The 23,707-nt window shown below is 35.5% G+C and overlaps 2 protein-coding genes across 5 annotated transcripts; one reads left to right on the top strand and one right to left on the bottom strand.

Annotated features, from left to right (window-relative positions):
* Nucleotides 1-1,947: 1,947 nt before the first annotated feature.
* On the bottom strand, nucleotides 1,948-17,069 carry LOC123542221 (zinc finger protein 484-like). Of its 3 annotated transcripts, none has more exons than XM_045327937.2 (7): nucleotides 16,657-17,069; nucleotides 14,808-14,910; nucleotides 13,770-13,929; nucleotides 12,696-12,813; nucleotides 12,283-12,398; nucleotides 9,577-9,785; nucleotides 1,948-5,806 (listed from the first exon to the last, which is right to left on the bottom strand). In XM_045327937.2, the coding sequence occupies exons 1-7, from the start codon at nucleotides 16,728-16,730 to the stop codon at nucleotides 5,030-5,032; spliced, it is 1,557 nt and encodes a 518-aa protein (XP_045183872.2). In that variant the 5' UTR covers nucleotides 16,731-17,069; the 3' UTR covers nucleotides 1,948-5,029. The 3 variants fall into 3 exon arrangements, with proteins under 3 accessions (XP_045183872.2, XP_053386979.1, XP_045183873.2); XM_053531004.1 differs by having other exon boundaries at nucleotides 12,310-12,398; XM_045327938.2 differs by lacking the exon at nucleotides 16,657-17,069 and adding an exon at nucleotides 15,921-16,064.
* On the top strand, nucleotides 16,290-22,025 carry LOC123542222 (ras-related protein Rab-11B). Of its 2 annotated transcripts, none has more exons than XM_053531008.1 (4): nucleotides 16,290-16,332; nucleotides 19,273-19,384; nucleotides 21,088-21,171; nucleotides 21,801-22,024. In XM_053531008.1, exons 1-4 carry the CDS (start codon nucleotides 16,293-16,295, stop codon nucleotides 21,997-21,999), a joined length of 435 nt encoding a protein of 144 aa, XP_053386983.1. In that variant the 5' UTR covers nucleotides 16,290-16,292; the 3' UTR covers nucleotides 22,000-22,024. The 2 variants fall into 2 exon arrangements, with proteins under 2 accessions (XP_053386983.1, XP_053386982.1); XM_053531007.1 differs by lacking the exon at nucleotides 16,290-16,332 and adding an exon at nucleotides 17,236-17,611 and having other exon boundaries at nucleotides 21,801-22,025.
* The last annotated feature ends 1,682 nt before the right edge of the window (nucleotides 22,026-23,707 follow it).

The following is a 23,707-nucleotide window of genomic DNA, read 5'->3' as shown; positions in this document are numbered from 1 at the left end:
TACAATGATAATGGGAAGGCCATCTAGTGTTACCCTGTCCTTGTGTGATATACAATGATAATGGGAAGGCCATCTAGTGTTACCCTGTCCTTGTGTGATATACAATGATAATGGGAGGGCCATCTAGTGTTACCCTATCCTTGTGTGATATACAATGATAATGGGAAGGCCATCTAGTGCTACCCTATCCTTGTGAGATATACAATGATAATGGCAAGAACATCTAGTGTTACCCTATCCTTGTGTGATATACAATGATAATGGCATGCACATCTAGTGCTACCCTATCCTTGTGTGATATACAATGATAATGGCAAGGACATCTAGTGTTACCCTATCCTTGAGTGATACACTATGATAATGGCAAGAACATCTAGTATTACCCTATCCTTGAGTGATACACTATGATAATGGAATGAACATCTAGTGCTACCCTATCCTTGAGTGATAAACTATGATAATAGCAAGAACATCTAGTGCTACCCTATCCTTGAGTGATATACTATGATAATAGCAAGAACATCTAGTGCTACCCTATCCTTGAGTGATATACTATGATAATAGCAAGAACATCTAGTATTATTCTATCCTTGAGTGATATACTATGATAATGGCAAGGACATCCAGTGTTACCGTATCCTTGAGTGATACACTATGATAATGGCAAGAACATCTAGTATTACCCTATCCTTGAGTGATATACTATGATAATGGAATGAACATCTAGTGCTACCCTATCCTTGAGTGATATACTATGATAATTAAGCAAGAACATCTAGTGTTACCCTATCCTTGAGTGATATACAATGATAATGGCAAGAACAATTAGTCTTTATAATGACCATTTGTGATACTAGTATTATACCATGGCCATGACATTTGGTGTTACTGGTACTTTTATCATTTTGTGTTATCACGCTGTGATAATGGCAAGGACATTTATTATTACCCCTTTCCATGCACGATATTATGCCATGATAATGACAAAGGCATCTAATGTTACTTCTGTCCTTATGTGATGTTTTAAGATCATAATGGCAAGAACATCTAGTACTGCCCTGTTCCTGTGTTTGGAAAGTCGTAAGAAATTGGTCCCGATGATAGGATTTCAATATAACTGTACAAATGACTATCATAATATGAAACATCTGTGTTTTCACATAGCAGAGGGATAAATGTTCTGTGGATACATTTCTTGTTGAACAGGAATAAACGGTACACAAATACTGAAAATTACTTCTGTTTCATATTTGTCCACAAGTGTAAGCAGGTCAGCACAATACTACTCTATAGGTTGTAAGTAAAATCATTGTGAGGCAATTATGTACAGGTCATTGTTTGCTCGAGTCTGTTACCATTTTTCAACTGAATTTCAGTTCTGCAACCTTACCAGTATTGCTAGAGTTTGTTCTCATTGTAGATGAAAAACCCAGGTACCCCCTTAGCATTATGTCAGGGGCTGGTGGGCACCTGGGTAGATCCATCAACCTGTTGAAACCATATCAACGATTCATGTGTGGGAGTGGTCATTTTCTTGAAGAGGTCAAGATAACTGTCACAGTGGTAAAGAATCCTGTTCACGAGAGGTTATGAAATGTACATGAAACCAGCATGCCCCCTTGCATCGGCTCAAGCTGAATTCATAAAAGCATAAAAAAAATTGATATTGCCCATTAAGAACTTCAGCTGCAAACATTCTGGTTTAAAAAAAGGCTGGAAGTCTTTGCACTGACCAAATCTATCTACATTGCTTAATTTCATGGCCATAAGTTAAAAAAAGAAACATTTTTGTTTTGCAGGATTTAGAAGGAATTCTTCCCACTGGCCAAATCTGTCACTGCATTACTGTGGAATCATTTAATTCCATGGGCATGAGATTCTATGGTTTTACCAAAATAGTAATTTCATAGGAATAATAACTAGTTTTGAGGACAAAATGACTGAACATTCTATGTATTTCCTTTGATTTAATTAAAGGATTGGCACAAACAATATTAAAGATTTCATAGTATCTACTTTCCAAAAACAATCATCATTTGTATGAATGATGACTCACACCTGTTGAATAAAGATTGTGAAGTAAACCTTTCAATTTAAACAATAAGTTTGCACTTTGATTGCAAATCATGATTTTGCACCCTTTTTCTAAAATACAGTAATTCTAACAATAAGTTGAACCTTTGTTCATTGATCCAACGTTCAGCAACAATCGATTATAGAAGTTCAAAGTTCCATTTATTCTTAGTTATTTTCACTTTCTGTATAATTACTGACAATTTTGTTCAAATTCTGGTTTGTTACCTGATGAAATGTATACACAAGCATAGAGAAGGGATTGCTAAATTCCTTCATACAGAATGGCAAGTCTTGGATAACAACACAACTGTACAGAATTCCAAGTTCACTAACCCAAATACAGTACATGTACAACTTGCATGCCAACACTGAATCCCACCTATTGGATGTCAGCACATATTGTGTGTACAATCTACTGACTAAAGGTAAGGGTTAGGTTTAACGTAAGTTTGATAGTGTACATTCAATGCGTGTGTACATTCAATGCGGGAGAATTTATGCTGACCACAAGAAGTGGTCTCTTCACACAAACGGTCTTCTAAAACAACATAATTTTTTGTTCTTAAAACAACACAAAATGGAACACTTGAGCAAGTTTGACTGGACAAAGGTCACATATAGCAGTCAAAAAGTTTTGGACCTGATCTATATCTATAAAATTATAAATTCAACAAGTTTGCACAAAAGGCATGTATAGTTTGATAACTTTCCTACATAAAATCTAGGCATGTAGCCCTAGAGTATAGGTCACACTAAGAGGTCATAGTCCTACATGTCTTTTTTTATCAAGCAGAAAACTCAATATACATTGTATTTTGTTTTAAAACCAATACACAATCTCAATATTTAAACCAAGCTCAAATGTACTTGAAACAGAAGAGAATCTATTCACTTTAAATACTGTGAAATTGTTCCATTTCATTAACATGAAATTTTCAGCCAAAAAAAGGCTATTTTGTTGGGATATAAATTTGCAGATTTCAATGCCTGAACAAAAAAGTTGGAATGTTTGTTGAGATTCAATTTCAAGGATTGACTCAACCATGAATTTATTTATTTATTTGGGTTTTAAGGCGCACCAACACAGTATAGGTTATATGGCGCCAAACAGGACTACAAATTTTGGTTCCACATCTCATTTACATCGAAAATAAAAACATGAGGTATGGAAGACTCAACCATGAAATCTATGAAATTAATTCCTCCAGAAACATCAGTGATTTTACAGAATTCCATATTTGAAAGTTTGTAGCTATTATGTGTAACATATTACTTTTGAAGGGCGATCATTTAAAACATGTATATAGCTTTGCCCTTTGTTGCTAGTGTATTATTCATGTTTTTGAATAGTCAAGTGGTTTGTATCTAAATAATGTCATAAAATCAGCTTGGTGTTTTTCTTAAATCCAAAACTAAGTACACTGACCTGTACATTTTATCAGACAACATCATAGAAAATTGGTTACAACTGTGCAAAAGGTCGTAAACATGTGCACTTCAGAAAATGTCTTAAATTTGTTATTTTCTAAACTGTTCAAACATCCAAACTTTTCAAGTTCGTTAAAGATAAAAGCCCATCATGTTTTAAACACTTACCCTGCTAAATTTCTAAAATTGACTGGTCCATCATTCAATTTGGGTAGCATCACTTATTATTAAAAGGGGTGTTCACTGAAAATTTACCGACTGAACAGTGAAGACAATGATCAGCCTGCAAGAATGTAAGATGGCACGCTTCACTTCTCACAGTGCTTGACTCTGAATTAGTGCTTTGCCAGTAACAGAGATATTTGACTTCATCAAAAACTTTAACCAAAAAATTCTAAGTTAAAAAGGGGCATAACTCTCTCAAAATTCAAATCAGAGTTTAGTTATGAGGATTATTTCTCCTGGTGTATACTTTGACAGTAAATAACTCTTTAAGTATAAAGTAAATAGCTTTGATAGTAACAGAGATATCTGACTTTTTCAAAAAACTTTAACCAACTGCAATGCCGATGCCTGGGCGCGTGCAATAGCTCTACTTTTTCTTTGAAAAGTCAAGCTAAAAATTCAACAATCTCAATCTTTCCTTTATGTTTGTCAAACTTATTTCATTATATGCTCAAAAAAAAACGTACCCAATATTTCAAATAATTTATTCAACAACAAATAAATGCAATTTCTATTATCTACATTAATAATTCATTCATGAAAGAACACATGCTATAGAATAGGAGGGTCAGACTTTAAATTCATTTTAAAAGCTGGCAATTTGCATTTGTGTATCTATTCTCAGCATGCCATTCCAGGATTTCTCAAGTTGTTATAAAAAAAAACATTGCTAACATGAGATCAAAGAAAGCAGAAATAGCACACGAGAATACAACTGTCATTATGGATCAACTCCAGTCAAACTCTGTTCACTTGAACTGTGAGAATTTGAAAACCGCCCTTTGCTTGAACTCCTGTCAGGTCCCTGCAAAATCACTGTTTAAATAGAGAATATTACGAGAGTGTCTTTTCATATTGATTTTATCATATGAGTTGAATAAATTTAGGCTTTTTATTAATTTTATTCAACGAGTTTAATAAATTCAATGGAAAGTAACAAATGTAATATTACTTATATCACATGTTAGCTTTTCCTGCCTAAATATCAAAAATTGTACTTTCTTTAACTATTTTTAACAAGTCAATTTGACCTATGTCTCCTGTACTTTAAACGACGTCAACGTCAAAGCTTTATTACATAACTGTATTATCAATTTTATGTAATGGCTTTATTTACCTCCCGCGACATCAAACATGTGATAATGTATATTATTCAATGGCTCAAAGTTACAATAACACAAACACATTTTTCTGGTCCCATAGAGTTCAAGCTAACAAAGTTTGACTGTACCTGAATGCAAAATACTTTGTACTATTTACAATTTTGGTCGAAATTAAAAAAAAAAAAAACCTAAATTCTTTACATTGTTTTCATTTGATTTTCTGTCACATTTTTGTTTGATACATTCTGATCACGAGGAAAACTGGTTTCAGTGTTTGTTGTCTCAGAAGGTTCTTTAAGACTGGAATTTCCTTGACTGGTTGTTAAAAATTCGCATTTTCTTTCATGTCTAATCAGACTGGTTCTATACTGAAATGCCTTTCCACAACGGCACACTTCCTGTTTTGCTGCATTGTGGGTAGTCATGTGTATTTCAAGGTTTGAGTCATTGTCAAAGGCTTTGTCACATTTGTCAAAACTGAGTTTACCTGAATTTAAATGAGTACTATGAACATGTTTCCTGAGATCTGATTCAGAACCAAAAAGTTCTTGACAATGGTTACAAATATGGCATATATTTTCCTCTTCTTCACACTCATCTACATCTGGTTCCCCGCCTGACTTGTTCCCAACATTTTCCATATCCATACCATTCTGCTTCAGAAACACATGGTTCCCCTTACCACTAACAGCCTGGTTCTCTATCTCTGTATCTAACTGGCCTGGTTCTCCTTTAATCAAAGAATCACTTTCCTCTTTTTCTACTCCATTTAAAGATTTGTTCCCGATATTTTCAACACTAGTACCAGTCTGGTGCATATAGAGCTGGTTCCCTTCATCAACAACAGTATGGTTCCCTGTATCTGTTTCATACTGGACTACATGTATATCATCTTCTGAGACAAATGAAGAACCATTGCCATTTTGAATAAAATGAACTTTCCTACTCTCTAGCTCTTCTGGCGTACTGCTTATCTGAAAACATACAAACTGATATCAAATACTGTGAAATCATTAATATTTGTGGGGGGCAAATTTTCGTGGATTTCGTGATGGAGTCAATCCACGAAATTTAATTCCAATGAACAAGTAAAATTCCCATTCACTTTATGTTCAAAAGTTGAGATCCATGAATTCATATCCCCACAAAATTGCCAATTCGACCAAAACAAAGAAATTTCAAGCCCAGGAAATTAAATGATTTTACAGTAAAAGAAACATATCCGCTATGGAGACCAGTATTCTAGCATTAAACTGACGTTCTTGTCACTTTCAGGGGTATTTTAACAGGAGAAAACAGGTGTTAACAGAGAGATTCTGTTAAAACGCATTATGGCCCCAAAACGGATAACTCAAAAAGGAAATGACGTCCATGTGAAAAAACGACTCAGGCATTCCCGCGTGTTACATGGAAATTTAATGACGTTGAGGGATAATTTATTAGTTTATCTTTTTTTATATAATAGCTTTAACACATGTTCATATTGTGTTGTAAAATGTCGAGAATCCCCCGGGAAATGTAAGCACAAGCAAAAGGTCAGCAAAGACAAGAATTTACAAGATTACATACATTAAACAGGATTGAGGATTAAGCTGCAAGCTTGTAGTAAAACCTCTTTTCTGGTACTTAAACTAATTTCTAACAATGCATTGTATTTCAAATACATTAATCTAAGAGGAATACTGAGTACACTGTCTGAATTTAAAGGCACTGACCTCCAGATCTGGCTAAAAATAATCTTTCTTTCAAATTGAAGTTTGGTCATATTATGAGTTTGTTTCTAAAATATTTCAAAAATTCCAAATCAAGAAAAACAAGTGAATGAAGTATTGCCATGCAATACAAAGTCCCCTACTGGAAGGCACCTAATTTTTTCTACTGCAGTATAACATAATGAACTGATATCTGTCAATGATGTATAAACAATATTGTACTACATATACAATATGTTATAACATTATAACAACACACTTGGATTAAAATGTGCATATATAAAAACCCACAGTTGTTTTCATATTGAATTTTTTTGGCTGATTATAAAAATGTTATCATGTAAGTTATTTATAGTAACAACAAAGGGAAATTAATCTTTAAAAAAAAAAAAAAAAAAAAAAAAAAAAAAAATAATAATATAAGTCCACAAGAAACTCTTTACCAGGTAGAGATAGGTCAAAATACACCTAAAAATTGGATGTAACATGCATGCTGTACCACAGAAAAATGGTCTCGATTTTTCTCTACCGCCAGTAATAAAAAAGTTACAATAAAATCTATTTATAGTAAAAACAAAGGGACGTAATTCTAAAAACAAGGGTGCCTCATGGTGGTGAACATTTGGTCCAAGTTACATCAAAATCCCTCCATGCATGAAGAAAAAATGTTCCGTACAAAGTCATTCTTGAATTTGACCTTTGACCTCTAAATATGACCTTGACCTTAGACCTAGGGACCTGGTTCTTGCGCATGACATGTTGTCTCATCCAGGGAATATTTGTGCCAACTGATATCTAAATCCTGCTTTGCATGACAAAGTTATAGACCGGACAGGAAAAAAATCCTCTTGACCTTTGATCTCAAAGTGTGACCTTGACCTTTAAGCTAGGGTACTGGGTGTTGCGCATGACACGTCGTCTCATCATGGGAAACATTTGTGCCAAGTAATATTAAAATCCCTTCATGGATGGCAGAGTTAAGGACGGGACAGGAAAAAAACTCTGTTGACCTTTGACCCCCAATTGTGACCTTGACCTTTGCGCTTGGGGTCCGGGATTTGCGCATGACACGTCGTCTTATCATGGGGAACACTTGTGCTAAGTAATATTAAAATCCCTTAATGAATGTCAGAGTTATGGACCGGACACGAAACAGACCCTGTTCATGCTATGTTAACATTTGACTGCTAAGTGTGACCTTGACCTTTGAGCTAGGGGTCTGAAAGTTGGTGCATGACACATCGTCTTATTATGAGGTACATTTGTGCCAAGTAATATTAAAATCCCTTCATAGATGGAGAGTTATGGACCGGACAGGAAAAAAGCCTTGTTGACCTTTGACCTCCAATTGTGACCTTGACCTTTAAGCTAGGGGTCCAGGTTTTGCGCATGACACGTCATCTCCTCATGGGGAACATTTGTGCCAAGTAATATTAAAATCTCTTCATGGATGGGAGAGTTATGGACCGGACAGGAAAAAAGCCCTGTTGACCTTTGACCTCCAATTGTGACCTTGACCTTTGAGCTAGGGGTCCGGGATTTGCGCACGACACATCATCTCATCATGGGGAACATTTGTGCCAAGTAATACTAAAATCCCTTCAAGGATGGGAGAGTTGTGGACCCGGACAGGAAAAAAGCCCTGTTGACCTTTGACCTCCTATTGTGACCTTGACCTTTGAGCTAGGGGTCTGGGTTTTGCGCATGACACGTCGTCTCATCATGGGGAACATTTGTGCCAAGTAATATTAAAATCCCTTCATGGATGACAGAGTTATGGACCGGACACGAAATTGCGGACGGACGGAATGACGGAATGACGGAATGACAGAATGACGGAATGACGGAAAGACGGAATGACGGAAAGACGGAATGACGGAAAAGAGCATTCCTATAGTCCCCAAAACTGGTTTTCAACCAGTAGGGGACTAAAAAAGAGATGACCCTGTCCTCGTAACCAATAGGGCTTTAGTGGATTTAGTATATTATGACTTCAAAATATAGATATTTATAATCGAGACAGTTTACCTGGAGTAAAGTGTTACAAACGCTTTTCGATTTTCATCGTAAAAAGTAGTAAAAACAGCAAATTTCATGTGTTTCTATAACATATACAGTCAAGCCTGTCACATGTGACCGTCGATGGGACAGACGAAATAAAGTCACATATGGCAGGGAGTCACTTAATACAGTCACAAACGGTCCTCTGATACCCAACCCACTTACATATACAGGCCTGAAAGATCGCCCATGCCGGGCCCTTGCAGTACCCAAACATGTTGATGTGTAAACTTATCACTAATTGATTACACCTTGGTCTATTGTCTTCATACACAAAAGGGGATTACGAGATTGTTTGACACTAAACAATGACATAATTAGATGGTCATTAGACAAACTGTAAATTGCCAGGTCGAAATCAAACTTTTAAAACTATTTTGTGATGGACTTTTAAATAATTTCTGAATTTTAAACCAACCCAGTGCAGTTGAATTCGGCCCAAAAATCGGCAAACCTGTACGAATAAAGTCGCTTATTAAGACGAATTGAAGCAAATTTGACCGAAAAATGAAGGTCGCTTGTCATGTTAGACAGGGAGTCGCTTAATACGGACTCATTTTATAGCATTTTACATCTGACAGACTTGACAAGGGTCACATGAGACAGGGAGTCATTAAATTCAGAGAGTCCCTAAGGCAATCTCGACTGTTGTTTGTCAGTAATTATGTTTTAAAGCCTTCTTAAGAAATATCTAAAAAATTTTGTTTTGTTGTTGAACAATCTTTAACAACATTAAGTAATGCATATAAATGGAACTATGACATCACTGTGCACAAAATGGCTACAATTTCAATAAATTGATAACATTTAGATTGTCATAAATCGTTTTCATTTGTAGTCCAATTTTCACTACTTTTTCACCACTTTTCATGTTTTATTAAGCCCTTTCTCAAAAGATGTATTGTCAATTGTTGCATGTTCCCCTTTAACTAAAGGTGCAGGATCAGTTTTTCATTGCAGAATATTCTTACCTTGTGTATACTTTTCTCATGTCTCATCAGATTAGATCTGTATGTTGACTTGTAATCACAGAGACCGCATATATAATGTGCCGTAACCATGGCAGCACCTTCTAGGTTGATCCTGTGTACACCTCTCTCGTGGCGTGTAACATTTGCCTTGAATTTGGACATATAGTTACATAAACTGCATTTACTGTATCCCTTTGGTACAAACACAGCTGAAAAAAGGGAGATAAATACAATGAAATAATTTAATTAATGGTCAGTGGTTAAACCTCTATTTCAAAGAGATATACATGTGTAGATTTCAACCTTTGAAGATCAAATGCAACCACAAATTCCTGAATGTTAGTCCCCAATAAAAACTAAAATGGTCAATAGAGGTAGTTAATGCCTCCAGATGCTGCTTTGAAACAAGGAAAGTAAAATGTTGTGATCAGGACTTTTTACCCACAAATGTGACTCTGACCTTGGACCTAGTACCAAGCTGGTCTGTACACTCTGAATGAAGTGAAAAATCTAGAATTAAAATATATGGAGTGGGAATAAATTTAAGTTACTGTAAAATCATTTAATTTCATGGGCATGAAATTTTCGTGGTTTTGGTCAAAGCGGCAATTTCATGGAGATATGAATTTGTGGATTTCAACTTTAAACAAGAGCTGTCTCCATAGGATAACACATGCCCCCGATGGCACTTTGAATGAATAGTTATGGCCGATTTTAGAGTTTAGGACCTTTGACCTACGGAGCTGGGTCTTGCGCGCGACACATCGTCTTACTGTGTCACACATTCATGCATAGTTATTTTAAAATCCATGCATGAATGACAAAGATATGGACCGGACATGCCCATCAATGCACTATCATGAAAAATGATCTTTAACGTCTAAGTGTGACCTTGACCTTTGAGCTACGGACCTGGGTCTTGCGTGTGACACGTCGTCTTATTGTGGTACACATTCATGCCAAGTTATTTGAAAATCCATCCATCGATGACAAAGATATGGACCGGACACGCCCATCAATGCACTATCCTTTAACATCTAAGTGTGACCTTGACCTTTGAGCTACGAACCTGGGTCTTGCACAGGACACGTCGTCTTACTGTGGTACACATTAATGCCAAGTTATTTGAAAATCCATCCATCGATGACAAAGATATGGACCGGACACGCCCATCAATGCACTATCCTTTAACGTCTAAGTGTGACCTTGACCTTTGAGCTACGGACCTGGGTCTTGCGCACTGCACGTCGTCTTACTGTGGTACACATTCATGCCAAGTTATTTGAAAATCCATCCATCGATGACAAAGATATGGACCGGACATGCCCATCAATGCACTATCCTTTAACGTCTAAGTGTGACCATGACCTTTGAGCTACGGACCTTGGTCTTGCGCACTGCACGTCGTCTTACTGTGGTACACATTCATGCCAAGTTATTTGAAAATCCATCCATCGATGACAAAGATATGGACCGGACACGAAAATTGCGGACAGACCGACAGACAGACAGACGGTTCAAAAACTATATGCCTCCCTTCGGGGGCATAAAAATCATACAATGAACATAAAATGAATGGGAATTTTACTTCTTCATTGGGATTAAATTTTGTGGATCGATTCAACAACGAAATCCACGAAAATTAGTCCCCCACGAATATTAATGATTTCACAGTATTTGATCTTGTGACTATGACCCTAAACTTTTGATTGGATCACATGCTGTACTTGTTATAAATTAGCTAAACAACTGATGAAAATTCTTCAAGCAGTTTAGATGATACAGAACAGACATGAAATTACACTACTTGACCTTTGTCCTTCAAGTGTGACTTTAACTTTGGGCTTATTGACCAAGGTTGTGCGCTCTGCACATCAACTTAATCAGGCATATGACTGATGTTAGTTTCATGAAAAGCTTGTACAGACACCAATTTTTTTGCTATATGACCTTTGAACTTAACCTTTGGCCTTAACCTTGGACCTTGTGACCTGGGTTTTGCCAACTGCATGACATCTTAGTGATGTTGATGTAAATTTTATGAAAATCTTCCAAGCTGTTTAAACCTTAGCCTGCTGGCGGCAGATGATTCTGCCTTTGCGTCCAGTGCAGACCAAGATCAGCCTGCACATCCGTGCAGTCTGATCATGGTCTGCACTGTTTGCTATTCAGTCAGTAAATTTTCAGTGTAAACCCCTTTGAATAATAAATGGTAGTGTCCAAGTTGAAAGATGGACCAGTCCATTATAGAAATATAGCAGGGTAAGGGTTAAACAATATAAGGGAGACAGGAATTAAAGCTGTTTGACCTCCAAGTGTGACCTTGGCCTTGGACTTAGTGACCTTGGTTGTGCGCTCTGCATCTTGTAGAGGTTAAAAACTGATGCTAGTTCTATGAAAATCTTCAAATAGAGCAGACAAGATGACCAGATGGATGGACCGACTGAATGACAGACTTGCGTGACTTCAACATAGCCCCCATATTCTTTATATCTGACGATATTAAAAAATAATCAAAAGTAAACAAAGATTAAGCTTCAGTCAGAATCAGTAAATACTGCCTCTATATTGTATAGTCCTTTAAACTACAATATATTTATTTTAACCTCCAACATTTTTGTCATAAGTTCTTGCTCCGTTATTTTTTCATCACATACGAATATTTTGAAGTCAGACTTCTCACACTTTCTCATAACTTAACCATACCCGGGATGTTACTTTTATCCTCCATACTTTTTCCTTCAGTAACTAATTTCAGTGATGGTGTGAGTGACCTTGACCTCTTGGGTTCCAAATACGCTGTTGTCTGCTCTGTCTCTGAACTAAATACATGGAAAAAAATATTTCTAAATTACCAATTTATACAGAAATTGAGTGAAAAAGTTGATTTTGCCACTTTCCTAAATATGATAAAAGATAGAGTTAGTGATAATAATTTCATCTAAGCTGGAATTAAGTTCTTACAGTAATGAATTAACCTATATTTAAGTCAGTAATCTACACTTTTCTTCCTAAATAAAGTTCTGTTGAAGTTTAAGATATCAATCAGTTGTTCCAGTATAGACATGTTTTCTAACATACATACTGAACACTTATATATCAACAAGACTTATACGAACCTTTCATCCCCACACGTATCTTCACCATTCATTTCAAGGAATTTTCTTTTGCGAGGCTGGTTAACGTTCTGTTTTACTGAGCCTGCACTTTGTGAGACTGGTGTTTTATCTTTACTATCTGTAAAATCAAATTTAAAGAAATCAAAAGGAAAAAAAAGAAATAATGGCTGTACTGGCTCCATTAACAAGACGTATGCTGGTTCAAATCCAGACTTAGGCAGGACTTTCTGTATACAGTGATTCACAGTCCTCCAGACATGACTCAAAATTAATGTCCCACATAAAAGCTTTACGCTCTGCACATGAAGATCCAGGGGAAAGTTAATGTACTTGGAGCATCTACTTTATCTGGCATTATCCTCCAAATCTGACATACAAAGACAAAGCAATGGAGAATGGGACAAGAAAGACACTCATTTCTGATTTAAAAGCCAACCAAGACAACGATATAAACAAAAGAGCCATTTTGACCAAAGTCATGAAATTTCATATCCGCTAAGGCCATAAGTCAAACATTTTATTTGCGGTAATGCGACCCAAATTTTCTTGTGTGAGTTGGTAGGTAGGGAATTTATTTTGCATAAATCATCAGAATATCCAGAAACAAAGCTGTCACTAATGGTGACAAATGCCCCTGCAGTGCCTTGACCTTTGGTCTGGTGACCTTGACCTTTGACCTGGTGACCCCAAAGTCAGTAGGGGTCATGTACTCAATAAGTACTATCAGCATGTGAAGCTTGAAGGTCCTGGGTGCAGTGGTTGGCGAGTAAAGTGCCTTCATGCAAAAAGTTAACGCAAAAAGTTAACATTGTGACGAACTAACGGACGGACAGTTGAAAACTAATATGCTCCCTTCGGGGGCATATAAAACATTCAATGGCAGCAATTTTAACGGGTAGGTCGTGTTACCGCAAACAAATGTTTTTTAATGATAGCCTAAAATAAATGACCTCATAGTATTTGACATCAAAAATTTTACTGCGTGACTAACTATTGATAGATTTTCTGCATATTTCTTATAAAAACTGTTCATAATTCTCACATATTTAAGCCAACACTTCAATAATTACTTACTCTTTACACAAAATTCTTTAAACATACACAAAACATCTCCCTGATTAAGAAATTCCCGACCAAGCTCAGTACCGACTGTATTATTTTCTGTGGCATCGTTTTCCACAACACGAGCTGTTAGTAATACACTTTCTTCTCCAGTGTTGGCTAATTGATCTATCTACAAGCAGAAAAGACTTTTGTAAAACACTTTTTATATATATGAAGTATATTAATTAGATATTGAACATCAGGCCCAGTTGTTCGAAACTTTAAACTAACCGCCTGTTAAATTTTGATTCAACATAATAGACTTGGTGGGAAACACTAGTATGATGTTTTAATTTTACTGTAAAGACATTTTAGTGTCAAAAATCCTTAACTGACAAATTTGTTTTTCTAAGTTTTCTAAAATGTCAAAATATAACTCTGAAAGTTAATCAACTGTTAGCTTAATCCCTTGTTAAAGTTTCGAAACAACTGGGTCCAGTACCGGTATTTCAATTTTACACTGAAAATAAACAAATATCCTCTGACTTCTTAAAGTCACTCACCAACAGTTTGGGAGAAAATTTTCAAAATGTTCATTTCAACCAATTTTGGCACAGAAAGAATGACAGGTGAGTGAAAACAGGTGTTTGATATTTTTTTTAAAAAGTGTTGCAACGACTGATTCAATTCTGCACAATATGGTTATTCGTTAGGATATCTTACAAAATTCACATGTCAGTATGTTTGTAGAACTGGTACACACTGAGAACCTACATTTTATGGATTTCTGAAAGAAAAAAAATTTCACCTAAAATGTATGAACCAGACGTTTTAATAAACTTCAAGTAAATGAAATGATCTTTAGCATGAACCCATTTCATGAAAAAAGAATCTAAATTTCCTTTAAACAGATTTTCACCACTATGTTGGTTTTATCATGGCGCGGCTCATTTATAGTAGCCACAGATAACCCAATTAAAATGACTAACGTTCTTCAAGACGAGTCGCCACACAAGGGCAGCGTCTGTTTCTGTAAAGAAACAAAAGAAAAGGAAGTCAAAGATTTACCAGTGTTTGTATCTGAGTTCTGATGATTTCTCTGTACATGGATCTATAGGCAGGTGACTCTCTAATCTTCTGTAAGGTTTCTTTGCTTCTCATCATGAAGTTCCTGTATCAGACAAAATATTTAAACTTGCATAAATTTGTTTGAACATACCAGGCAGGACAAAAAATTACCTACACATTTCAGACAAATGATGACTTTCTTCCTGTTAAATGGATATTATTTCTTGCATGAGTGGGTACACCGATAAAACCACCACTATTTGTGGCACAGGAAGACATGCTGATAAAACCACCACTATTTCTGGCACAGGAAGGCACACTGATAGAACCACCACTATTTCTGGCACAGGAAGGCATATTGATAGAACCACCACTATTTCTGGCACAGGAAGGCACATTGATAGAACCGCCACTATTTCTGGCACAGGAATGCATGTACACTGATAAAACGACCAGTTTTTTTGGCTAAGGAAGGCACATTGATAGAACCACCACTATATCTTCTTCTTCTTCTTCCAGATAAAGTACATGTAGCCAGGGCCCACTCAAGAGATCTGGAGCATTGACGCACTTGGTAAATTGGCAGAGGAAGGCACAATTAATGCCAATGGCAAAACCACCATTATTTCTGGCATGGGCAGGCATGGGACCATCAGTTTCTGGCACAGGTTGGCACACTGACAAAACCACTATTTCTGGCACTGCATGGCCAGACACTGGTAGAACCACCACTATTTCTGGTACAGGCAGGTAGACTGGTATGCTTTTCTCTTTTCTTTTTCTTGCGCACCATTATATCATGGTCAAAGATGACAGTATAACGTACAATGTAGATGTAGATGGTAGAACCACCACTATTTCTGGTACGGGCAGGTACACTGGTAGAACCACCTCTATTTCTGGCACGGGCAGGCATGGGACATCACTGTTTCTGGCACAGGTTGTCACACTGATAAAACCTCCACTATTTCAATATATGTTTAAGTTTATCAGTTATTGTAGAATGAAACTGTTTTCTAATTAACTGATCTATGATCAATAATACCCCACCCACAATACTGAACATAGCACAAAATTAGGTCTGAACTCAAATATGTTGAGATTAAACAATACCTGCTTCGAGGTTTGCACGATTTTTATTCAGTTGAAGACAAAGAAATGCACAGAAATATTTTGCAAATTATTTTGACTGATCATTTTTTGTCGACAGGCGCTTGACAAATTGCAATCAAGTGACGTCACACAAATCACCTCAGAGGGGCGTTTAGATCCGCCATCTTGTTTATTTTGAGCCTATTTGCTCGAAAAACATAGCAATATCTGCAAAAATCAGTGCCATCGGAAAAGAATATTTGCTCAAGACAAACCAGCAGACATCATCTATCATCAATACATCGATTACTACTGTTATTTTGTGGGTACTTTGGGAAAAATTTAACCCAACCGTCATCTGTCTGTTGACAACTTTCCCGGAAGAGAAGGAAAATGGGTACTAAAGATGATGAATATGACTATCTGTTTAAAGGTATGTCCCGCTTCAAACATTATATGACACGCGTTCGTTTTATTTTATTTAGTTACTTCTTGTTTTATCTCTTAAATTTGAATTCGTTTCAAATAAAACAAAATCTGGGAGGGGTCATTTTTGGGGTAGTTTGGGATCTGTCAAAAACAATTACGTATTTGACAGATGAGTCATTTAGAGGGTTCTACGCTTCATGTTACTGTCAGTGTCTGGCAGTTATTTCAAACACTTTTACAGCAAAAACAGAATGAGTCAATAGGACTCTGAAATGTCCAGGAATTCACACTAACCTATGAAAGTGTATAGATCACTTTCAAAACTTACCTTTTGTAGTGGTTGCAAGCACAGTAGGGTATTTCTGACATTCTTATGTTGGGATAACCATTTAGTGACACCATACAGTGATTTAAGAAAGCTTGTGTTTTACCAACTGGTATGGACTTTAGGCAGTATTCATCCAAATTATAATTATTATTATATGATGTGCTCTTTATCACTGCAGTTTTCTCATGAAGGCAAAATTATGTTGAAAATATAATGTTTTAAATGTAATTTATGTAATGATATATATAATGTTTTAAATGTAATTTTTAAAGTTCTATTGCAAACATATTCTAAATCTCATGAAGGGACTGTCCAGTTTATCATGACCTCAATACCAATTTTATGTGTAGGTTTTATTTTTAGATATGAACCATGTTGTGTTGTACAGTTCCAGGCTGGCATTTAAATTTGTAAACAAGGGATGACTCATTGCGGACTGTACTGATAAGAAAACAGCTGATTGAAATAAGCCAATGAAAGTGCCAAAGTTACTTAAATTGACTGAAATAGTACTATAAAATTTTAAAATTAGTCACTTGTTTTGAATTAGTCATGATAAAAAGTTATAGATCTATGTCACTTTATATCGACATATTTTACATGTACATCCTTGGTTTTTGTATATAAGGGTTTTGATTTGAATGTTTACTTCAATATATGTTAAATGCTACTTGTATTTTGATCATAACATTTCACAAATAAGTGTTGACTAGCCAGAGGCAATGTAATACTTTATGCTGAATAAATTTTTATCTTCGTAAAAATACCGTTCGTGAACTTACTTCAGTGATAAATTTGTTTTTCTGGAGTGAAGTATTGTGTTATAAGTTTGGTGCTGTTTGGAATTACTGTTTGATATTCAGTATAACTATGTCTGTATATGAGGCAAGTAAATGTACACACAACGGCATGGTCAGCCATTACTGTGACGATGAGTACGCATTTATCTTTAAAGGTGATTATTGCTTATGTTCATTAGTAAAATATTTTTACATACTGTCATTAAAAACAACTTATTTGATAAGAACTTTCATCCAAATTGAAACCAGAATGCTGATTAACCCTTAGCCTGCTGCAGGGGGATTTAACAGCCTTTGCAAACAGCTTGGAACCAGATCAGACGCCGATTAAATCGGCGTTTGATTAGGTTCCAAGCTGTTTGTTACTCTGACAATATTTCTTCCAATTTTGGAGCAAATTGAATGAACTTTACAATTTAAGCAGACGACATTTCCAGCAGATGACGACAATTTATCTAGCATGCTAAAGGTTAATACATGGACTTGTAGATGTATTTCAAACAGAAGACCTGTGAAAGAATTTGGACCTGAACAACTTGCTGATCTGGGTTTTTTGGGGTTTTTTTTTTTTTTGTCTTGATATTGTCTTTTTACTGTCTTCTAGCAAAGCATGTTTTTATGAAGGAAGTTACTGTAGTACATGTTTGATGAGATAACATTCTTTTTACGCAGTTTATAAGGAAGAAATTTAGGTAACAAATTGTTTTTATGTCTTAAGGTGTCTGGTTACTGTTCATAGTTTCATAGAAACATGATCCTATTTGACTAGCATCTGTGGATGTTATTTCAAATATCTAATAAAATAACATTTGTAAAAGTGAATATGTTATGATATCTGTATTTTTGAAATTTTTTGTAAATATAAAAAATAATGTAATAATATAAAATTCTTTTACATGCTGTCAGATACAGCTGGTTTCTGTTAGCCTTACTCATTTGTCTAAAATTATTCAGGATGGCTGATTTTATGATCTGAACTTTTAACAATTACTTCCCTCCATCAGGATGATTGGACAGTGACAGTCAAAAGTAACGCTGTTCCGAAAGGTCCTGTTATTCGGACTACTATCTTTAAAATGTATAATGCATAATTGTCTGATCAGTACATGAATTGCCCAAGTCATCCCAGATAATTCAGTACTGAGCAGTTTTCAACTGTAGTCGGCAGTTCTGTTACTGAAATTAACCAGAAACCATACTGTATACAGATATCAGTATTTTTGTGCCAATGTGTGCCTTGCCATAGTTTGCTGTTTTAAAAGCATTGTTACCACCTGAGAAAAGACTTACGAAATGTCCATAAACCTACCTTAGTCCTTATGTTTTCATAGCATATTTAGCTGTAAAAAGTTATTGGCTGTTTAAACAAAAAGTGGTCATTGAATGTTTTTTTTCAGGAACACTTTGAAAGCCCAAAAATAATATTGGGAGGGATCCAGGGTAAACAATGCAAGACCCAAGAACAAATTTTGTCTGTCTTTGGTATTTTATGGTCACTGCTTACCAGATTTCTAGGGCTATAGTTTCAGTAGAATTCTGGGTCCATATTCATTGGCTAAAGTCTGAAATTTAGTCATAAGAATGACAAATATTCATTTTACCTTAACTTTGCATAAAGCAAAATTTTGCTGACCTAATTATAGACTATGGAAAGTACATTCATGCAAAATTATATTGTTATTGAAGCAGAATAGAAAGAAAATTTAGGCTTTTAAACCAAGAAAGTGAAAAAGTCTAGTTTCAGACTACAAACGTTGATGAGTACAGGCCTTGTTAAAACAAATTTTATGATAATTGATTTTATTGTAAATTTCAGTTGTGCTGATTGGAGACAGTGGTGTAGGAAAATCCAATCTTCTGTCAAGATTTACTAGAAATGAATTCAACTTGGAAAGTAAGAGTACAATTGGTGTCGAGTTTGCTACAAGGTAAGCCTTTGGGGGAAAGTGGTTGTGTTGGACAAACACTTATTGAATTGGATAAACAATAGTTTTTCATCAGTATTTTTGGTGTATACAATTTGTCTTTTTTACTCCTTCTAAAATTAACGTTTACCAATACTGTCTGAAAATTTGAAAGAAAAAAAGTCGTATTAATTTTGTGAAAGCCAATTTTAGATGTATGAGAAAGTGGTGTTTTTTGTGCATTATCTATTCATGGCTGAAAATGTATATTGATTTATAACACTCTGCGTTGTTGTGTTATCAAAACCATTATGGTAATTTGAGAGATAACAAGATTTTTGTGACATCTATCTATAATGAATTCAATACATTATACATGTATGTCTCACTTTGTGTAAGATTATAGATAATGCTCATATTTTTGTGATGGCCAGGTAAATATAGGTGTGATGATTAAATATTGACCTGGTTAGAAGATGCCAGCATCATCATTCACCAATAAGGTGATCAGTCAAGTTTTTGACATACATATTACTTTGATGAAGTTATCATTTTGTGAGTGCATGGAACATGAGTTTTATGCCCCGGGCATATAGCTACTGAACTGTCCGTCCGTTTGTCCACCTGTCTGTCTGTATGAACCAAATTGCCTACAGTCCACATTGATGACCTGATTTAGTTCATACACTCAACAATCTACAAACTGACCTATATAAAGATGACCTTGACCTTCATGTGATATTTACCATAAAACTTGAAACCTGTGAAAACAACATCTTTGTTCATACACCCATGGGCATGAATTTGCGTTTTTGATTAGTACTTGTTTCGGTAAAATTGTGGGGGGGGGGAGCAAGTTGTTACTAAATTAAAGGTTTTTGAAACAATGGCAATGACTTTTTTTCCTATTTAGGGGGATTGTGTTGGGTGCCTTTTGGAGGAATAAATTTGCTTATAGTAAAAGTGGTATTTTTAATACAATGTTACTTTTCAAAAGAAGTTGGATAAGTAATGACTTAATTGAACACATTACCTTGGGTTTCTAATGTTGAGGTTTACATATATATTAATACCGGTAGTCTTGACAAATTAAGTATGTGGAAAAAATTGTGAATTGATTTATACCAGTGTTCTTGCTGGAGTTATAAAATTATAGAATTAAGAGTGTTATAGATGTGACTGTAAAACAAGGGGAGTTCCGGAAAATAGGCAGCTCTGATAACCCTGACAGGTTTCAGTGTTAGGCAATATTTATTAATTAGAAAATACTGCTATACAAAGCTGATGTTTTCAGTGGCTTCACACTTTATGTGCAATTCTAAATTGTCAGTCATGCAGAAATTGTAATTTAAAATTCTGGTATGAAATCAGAAAACTTACCTCTCCAGGAAGGAGAAAAATATCTTAACTGTTTCGTTTGATCAAACTCGAAGGGACCATCAATTTTTTTCAAGTTATCGGCATTTTGAGCCATTGAAAATATACAAGATACACTGATCTTTCCGGGATGTGATGATTTCAAGCAAAGAGTGGTGCTAGAATTATCCGAGCGAACAAAGTTTGACTGTACACAAGTACTGGTTTTCTCTATGGTTAAAAGATAAGAGTTGAACAATTTAGGCGATTGGTCTTGCAGTATATATGTTAAAATATTCTCTATGAAGATGTTTGAGTAATAAATGTTTTCAGTTTATAAGATAATGTCATGAATAATGTATATTTTTCAGGAGTATACAAGTTGATGGTAAAACAATTAAAGCACAAATTTGGGACACAGCAGGTCAAGAACGATACAGGGCTATCACTAGTGCGTAAGTATAATAGAATAAAGATATTGGCATTTGGTCTTTAAGCATATACTAAGCAAATATAAACATATTTTTTGTTTTGGGATTTCTTTAAGTTTTAAAAGGTTACTCTTTATTTATAGTTTGTAAATAATTACTCAGGAGAAAATTTATGTGATATTCCCCCATGTCTCTATGTAAATAAGACTTAAAATTAATTGAAATATAAAAAAATGTCTCAGTGGTTTCATTAAGTACAAGGGCACGAGGATTTCCCCCTGCTATAGCTGTCTAAAGCTGAGGCTACTTTTCCTGCAGTAAAAAAAAACTACATGGGAGTTCTCATAAATATCGGAGATCCTCGGGACTCCATGGGGTCCCATTAGTGTCAAACCCTGATGACTAATGGACCAGATTTCTAAATGAACCTGATGTGAATAGGGAGACCATACTTGATATATCCCTTCAAATCTTCACTTTCTATGTTTATATGACCCAGGGATCAAACTTGCAACCTCGTGGGATAGTTGTGTACCTTTTCGGCTATTAAGACATACTCAGGCAGATTCTGTGTATTTTGGAGACAAGGTCTGTGAATCCAGAATCACTGACAAAGTGGGTGTATTTGCATCATCGTTTATCTTGTCTTACAGATATTACAGAGGTGCAGTGGGTGCATTGCTAGTCTACGATATCGCTAAACATTTAACATATGAAAATGTAGAACGCTGGTTGAAGGAATTACGCGACCATGCAGACAATAATATTGTGATAATGTTGGTGGGCAACAAGAGTGATCTTCGACATCTACGTGCAGTTCCCACAGACGAGGCAAAGGCTTATGCAGGTTAGCACTTTATCTTTTGATGTGTTTCAGTAGAAATGTAGCTCAATACTGACAATAGGTAAAGAGAATCAGATCCAGGTATTAGTCCATTATGTGCACACCAGAACATCTGGGCACATGCTTGTCAATTATTTAAGTCTGAAATTTAAGCTTAAAATCTCACACTTTAAACAGTTTATTAAAAGTGGCCAGGGTTATGAATTTGTTATTTTGGACCTGTGTATGATTGTATAAATTTTGAGACTTGGACATGTATAAAAATTATTTTTGCTCAGCTCTTAGTCTTATTTTCAAAAGCGGATGAAAAGGGGCCCAGAATTAAGATTTTGTCATACTGGAGCTGTGTACATCTGTTTTGAATGAATTTTACCTCGTATTTCAAACAGTAAGGTTATTGTACCCCCCGACAACAAAGTTGTAAGGGGGGGTATACTGATTTCAGGTTGTCTGTCTGTCTGTCCGTAGACGCAATCTTGTGCACACCATCTCTCCTTATCCCCTTGACAGAATTTAATGAAACTTCACACAAGTGATTAGTACCAACAGTAGTTGTGCATGAGGCATGTTAGGTTCTTTTAGAAAAAAAATTTGCAGAGTTATGGGACTTTGTTTTTTTGTTACTGTACTATATACATAGACACAATCTTGTGCGCACCATCTCTCCTCATCCCCTTGACACAATTTAATGAAACTTCACACAAGTGATCAGTACCAACAGTAGTTGTGCATGGGGCATGTTAGGTTCTTTTAGAAAAAAAAATTGCAGAGTTATGGGACTTTTGTTTTTTTGTTACTATACTATATACATAGACACAATCTTGTGCGCACCATCTCTCCTCATCCCCTTGACACAATTTAATGAAACTTCACACAAGTGATCAGTAACAACAGTAGTTGTGCATGGGGCATGTTAGGTTCTTTCAGAAAAAAATTTTTTAGAGTTATGGGACTTTTGTTTTTTTGTTACTATACTATATACATAGACACAATCTTGTGCGCACCATCTCTCCTCATCCCCTTGACACAATTTAATGAAACTTAACACAAGTGATCAGTAACAACAGTAGTTGTGCATGGGGCATGTTAGGTTCTTTCAGCAACAAAAATTGCAGAGTTATGGGACTTTGTTTCTTGTTAACATACTATGTACATACAGTCTGCATATGCAATCTTGTGCGTGCCTAATCTACCAAACCCTTACACACAATTTAATGAAACTTCACACAAGTGATCAGTACCAACCCTAGTTGTGCATGGTGCATGTTACATTCTTTTAGATAATATTCTGCATAGTTATGGGACTTTGTTTTTTGTTACTATACTGTATACATACAGTCTATAACATACAGTCCACATAATTATGCAATCTTGTGTGCGTCAAATTGCAATGTACTGTGTCAGTGCATGCGGGGGGGACATTCATCACCTTTAGTGATAGCTCTAGTTTATTATACAGCTGGTGAAAATTCCTAATTGACGAGTACCTTGCTATCCTGATTTTAAATACAATATTAAGATGTATTTTTCCTTAATACAAAGTTTGAAACTAGTTCACGGCATTTTTAAAAAAGAATTGTGTTTGTTTCATGACCAAAACATAATTGTCATTTTATGAAACATTGGTTAGAATTCCGAATGTTAACTCCTTGCAAAATATATTTACAGAATGCGCAGGCTTACAAACTTGGGTAATATCCACCGAAAGACAATATA

Source organism: Mercenaria mercenaria, chromosome 19, assembly GCF_021730395.1.
Source record: "Mercenaria mercenaria strain notata chromosome 19, MADL_Memer_1, whole genome shotgun sequence".
In the NCBI taxonomy this organism is placed as follows: domain Eukaryota; kingdom Metazoa; phylum Mollusca; class Bivalvia; order Venerida; family Veneridae; genus Mercenaria; species Mercenaria mercenaria.
This window is presented reverse-complemented; position numbering and strand designations above follow the sequence as displayed.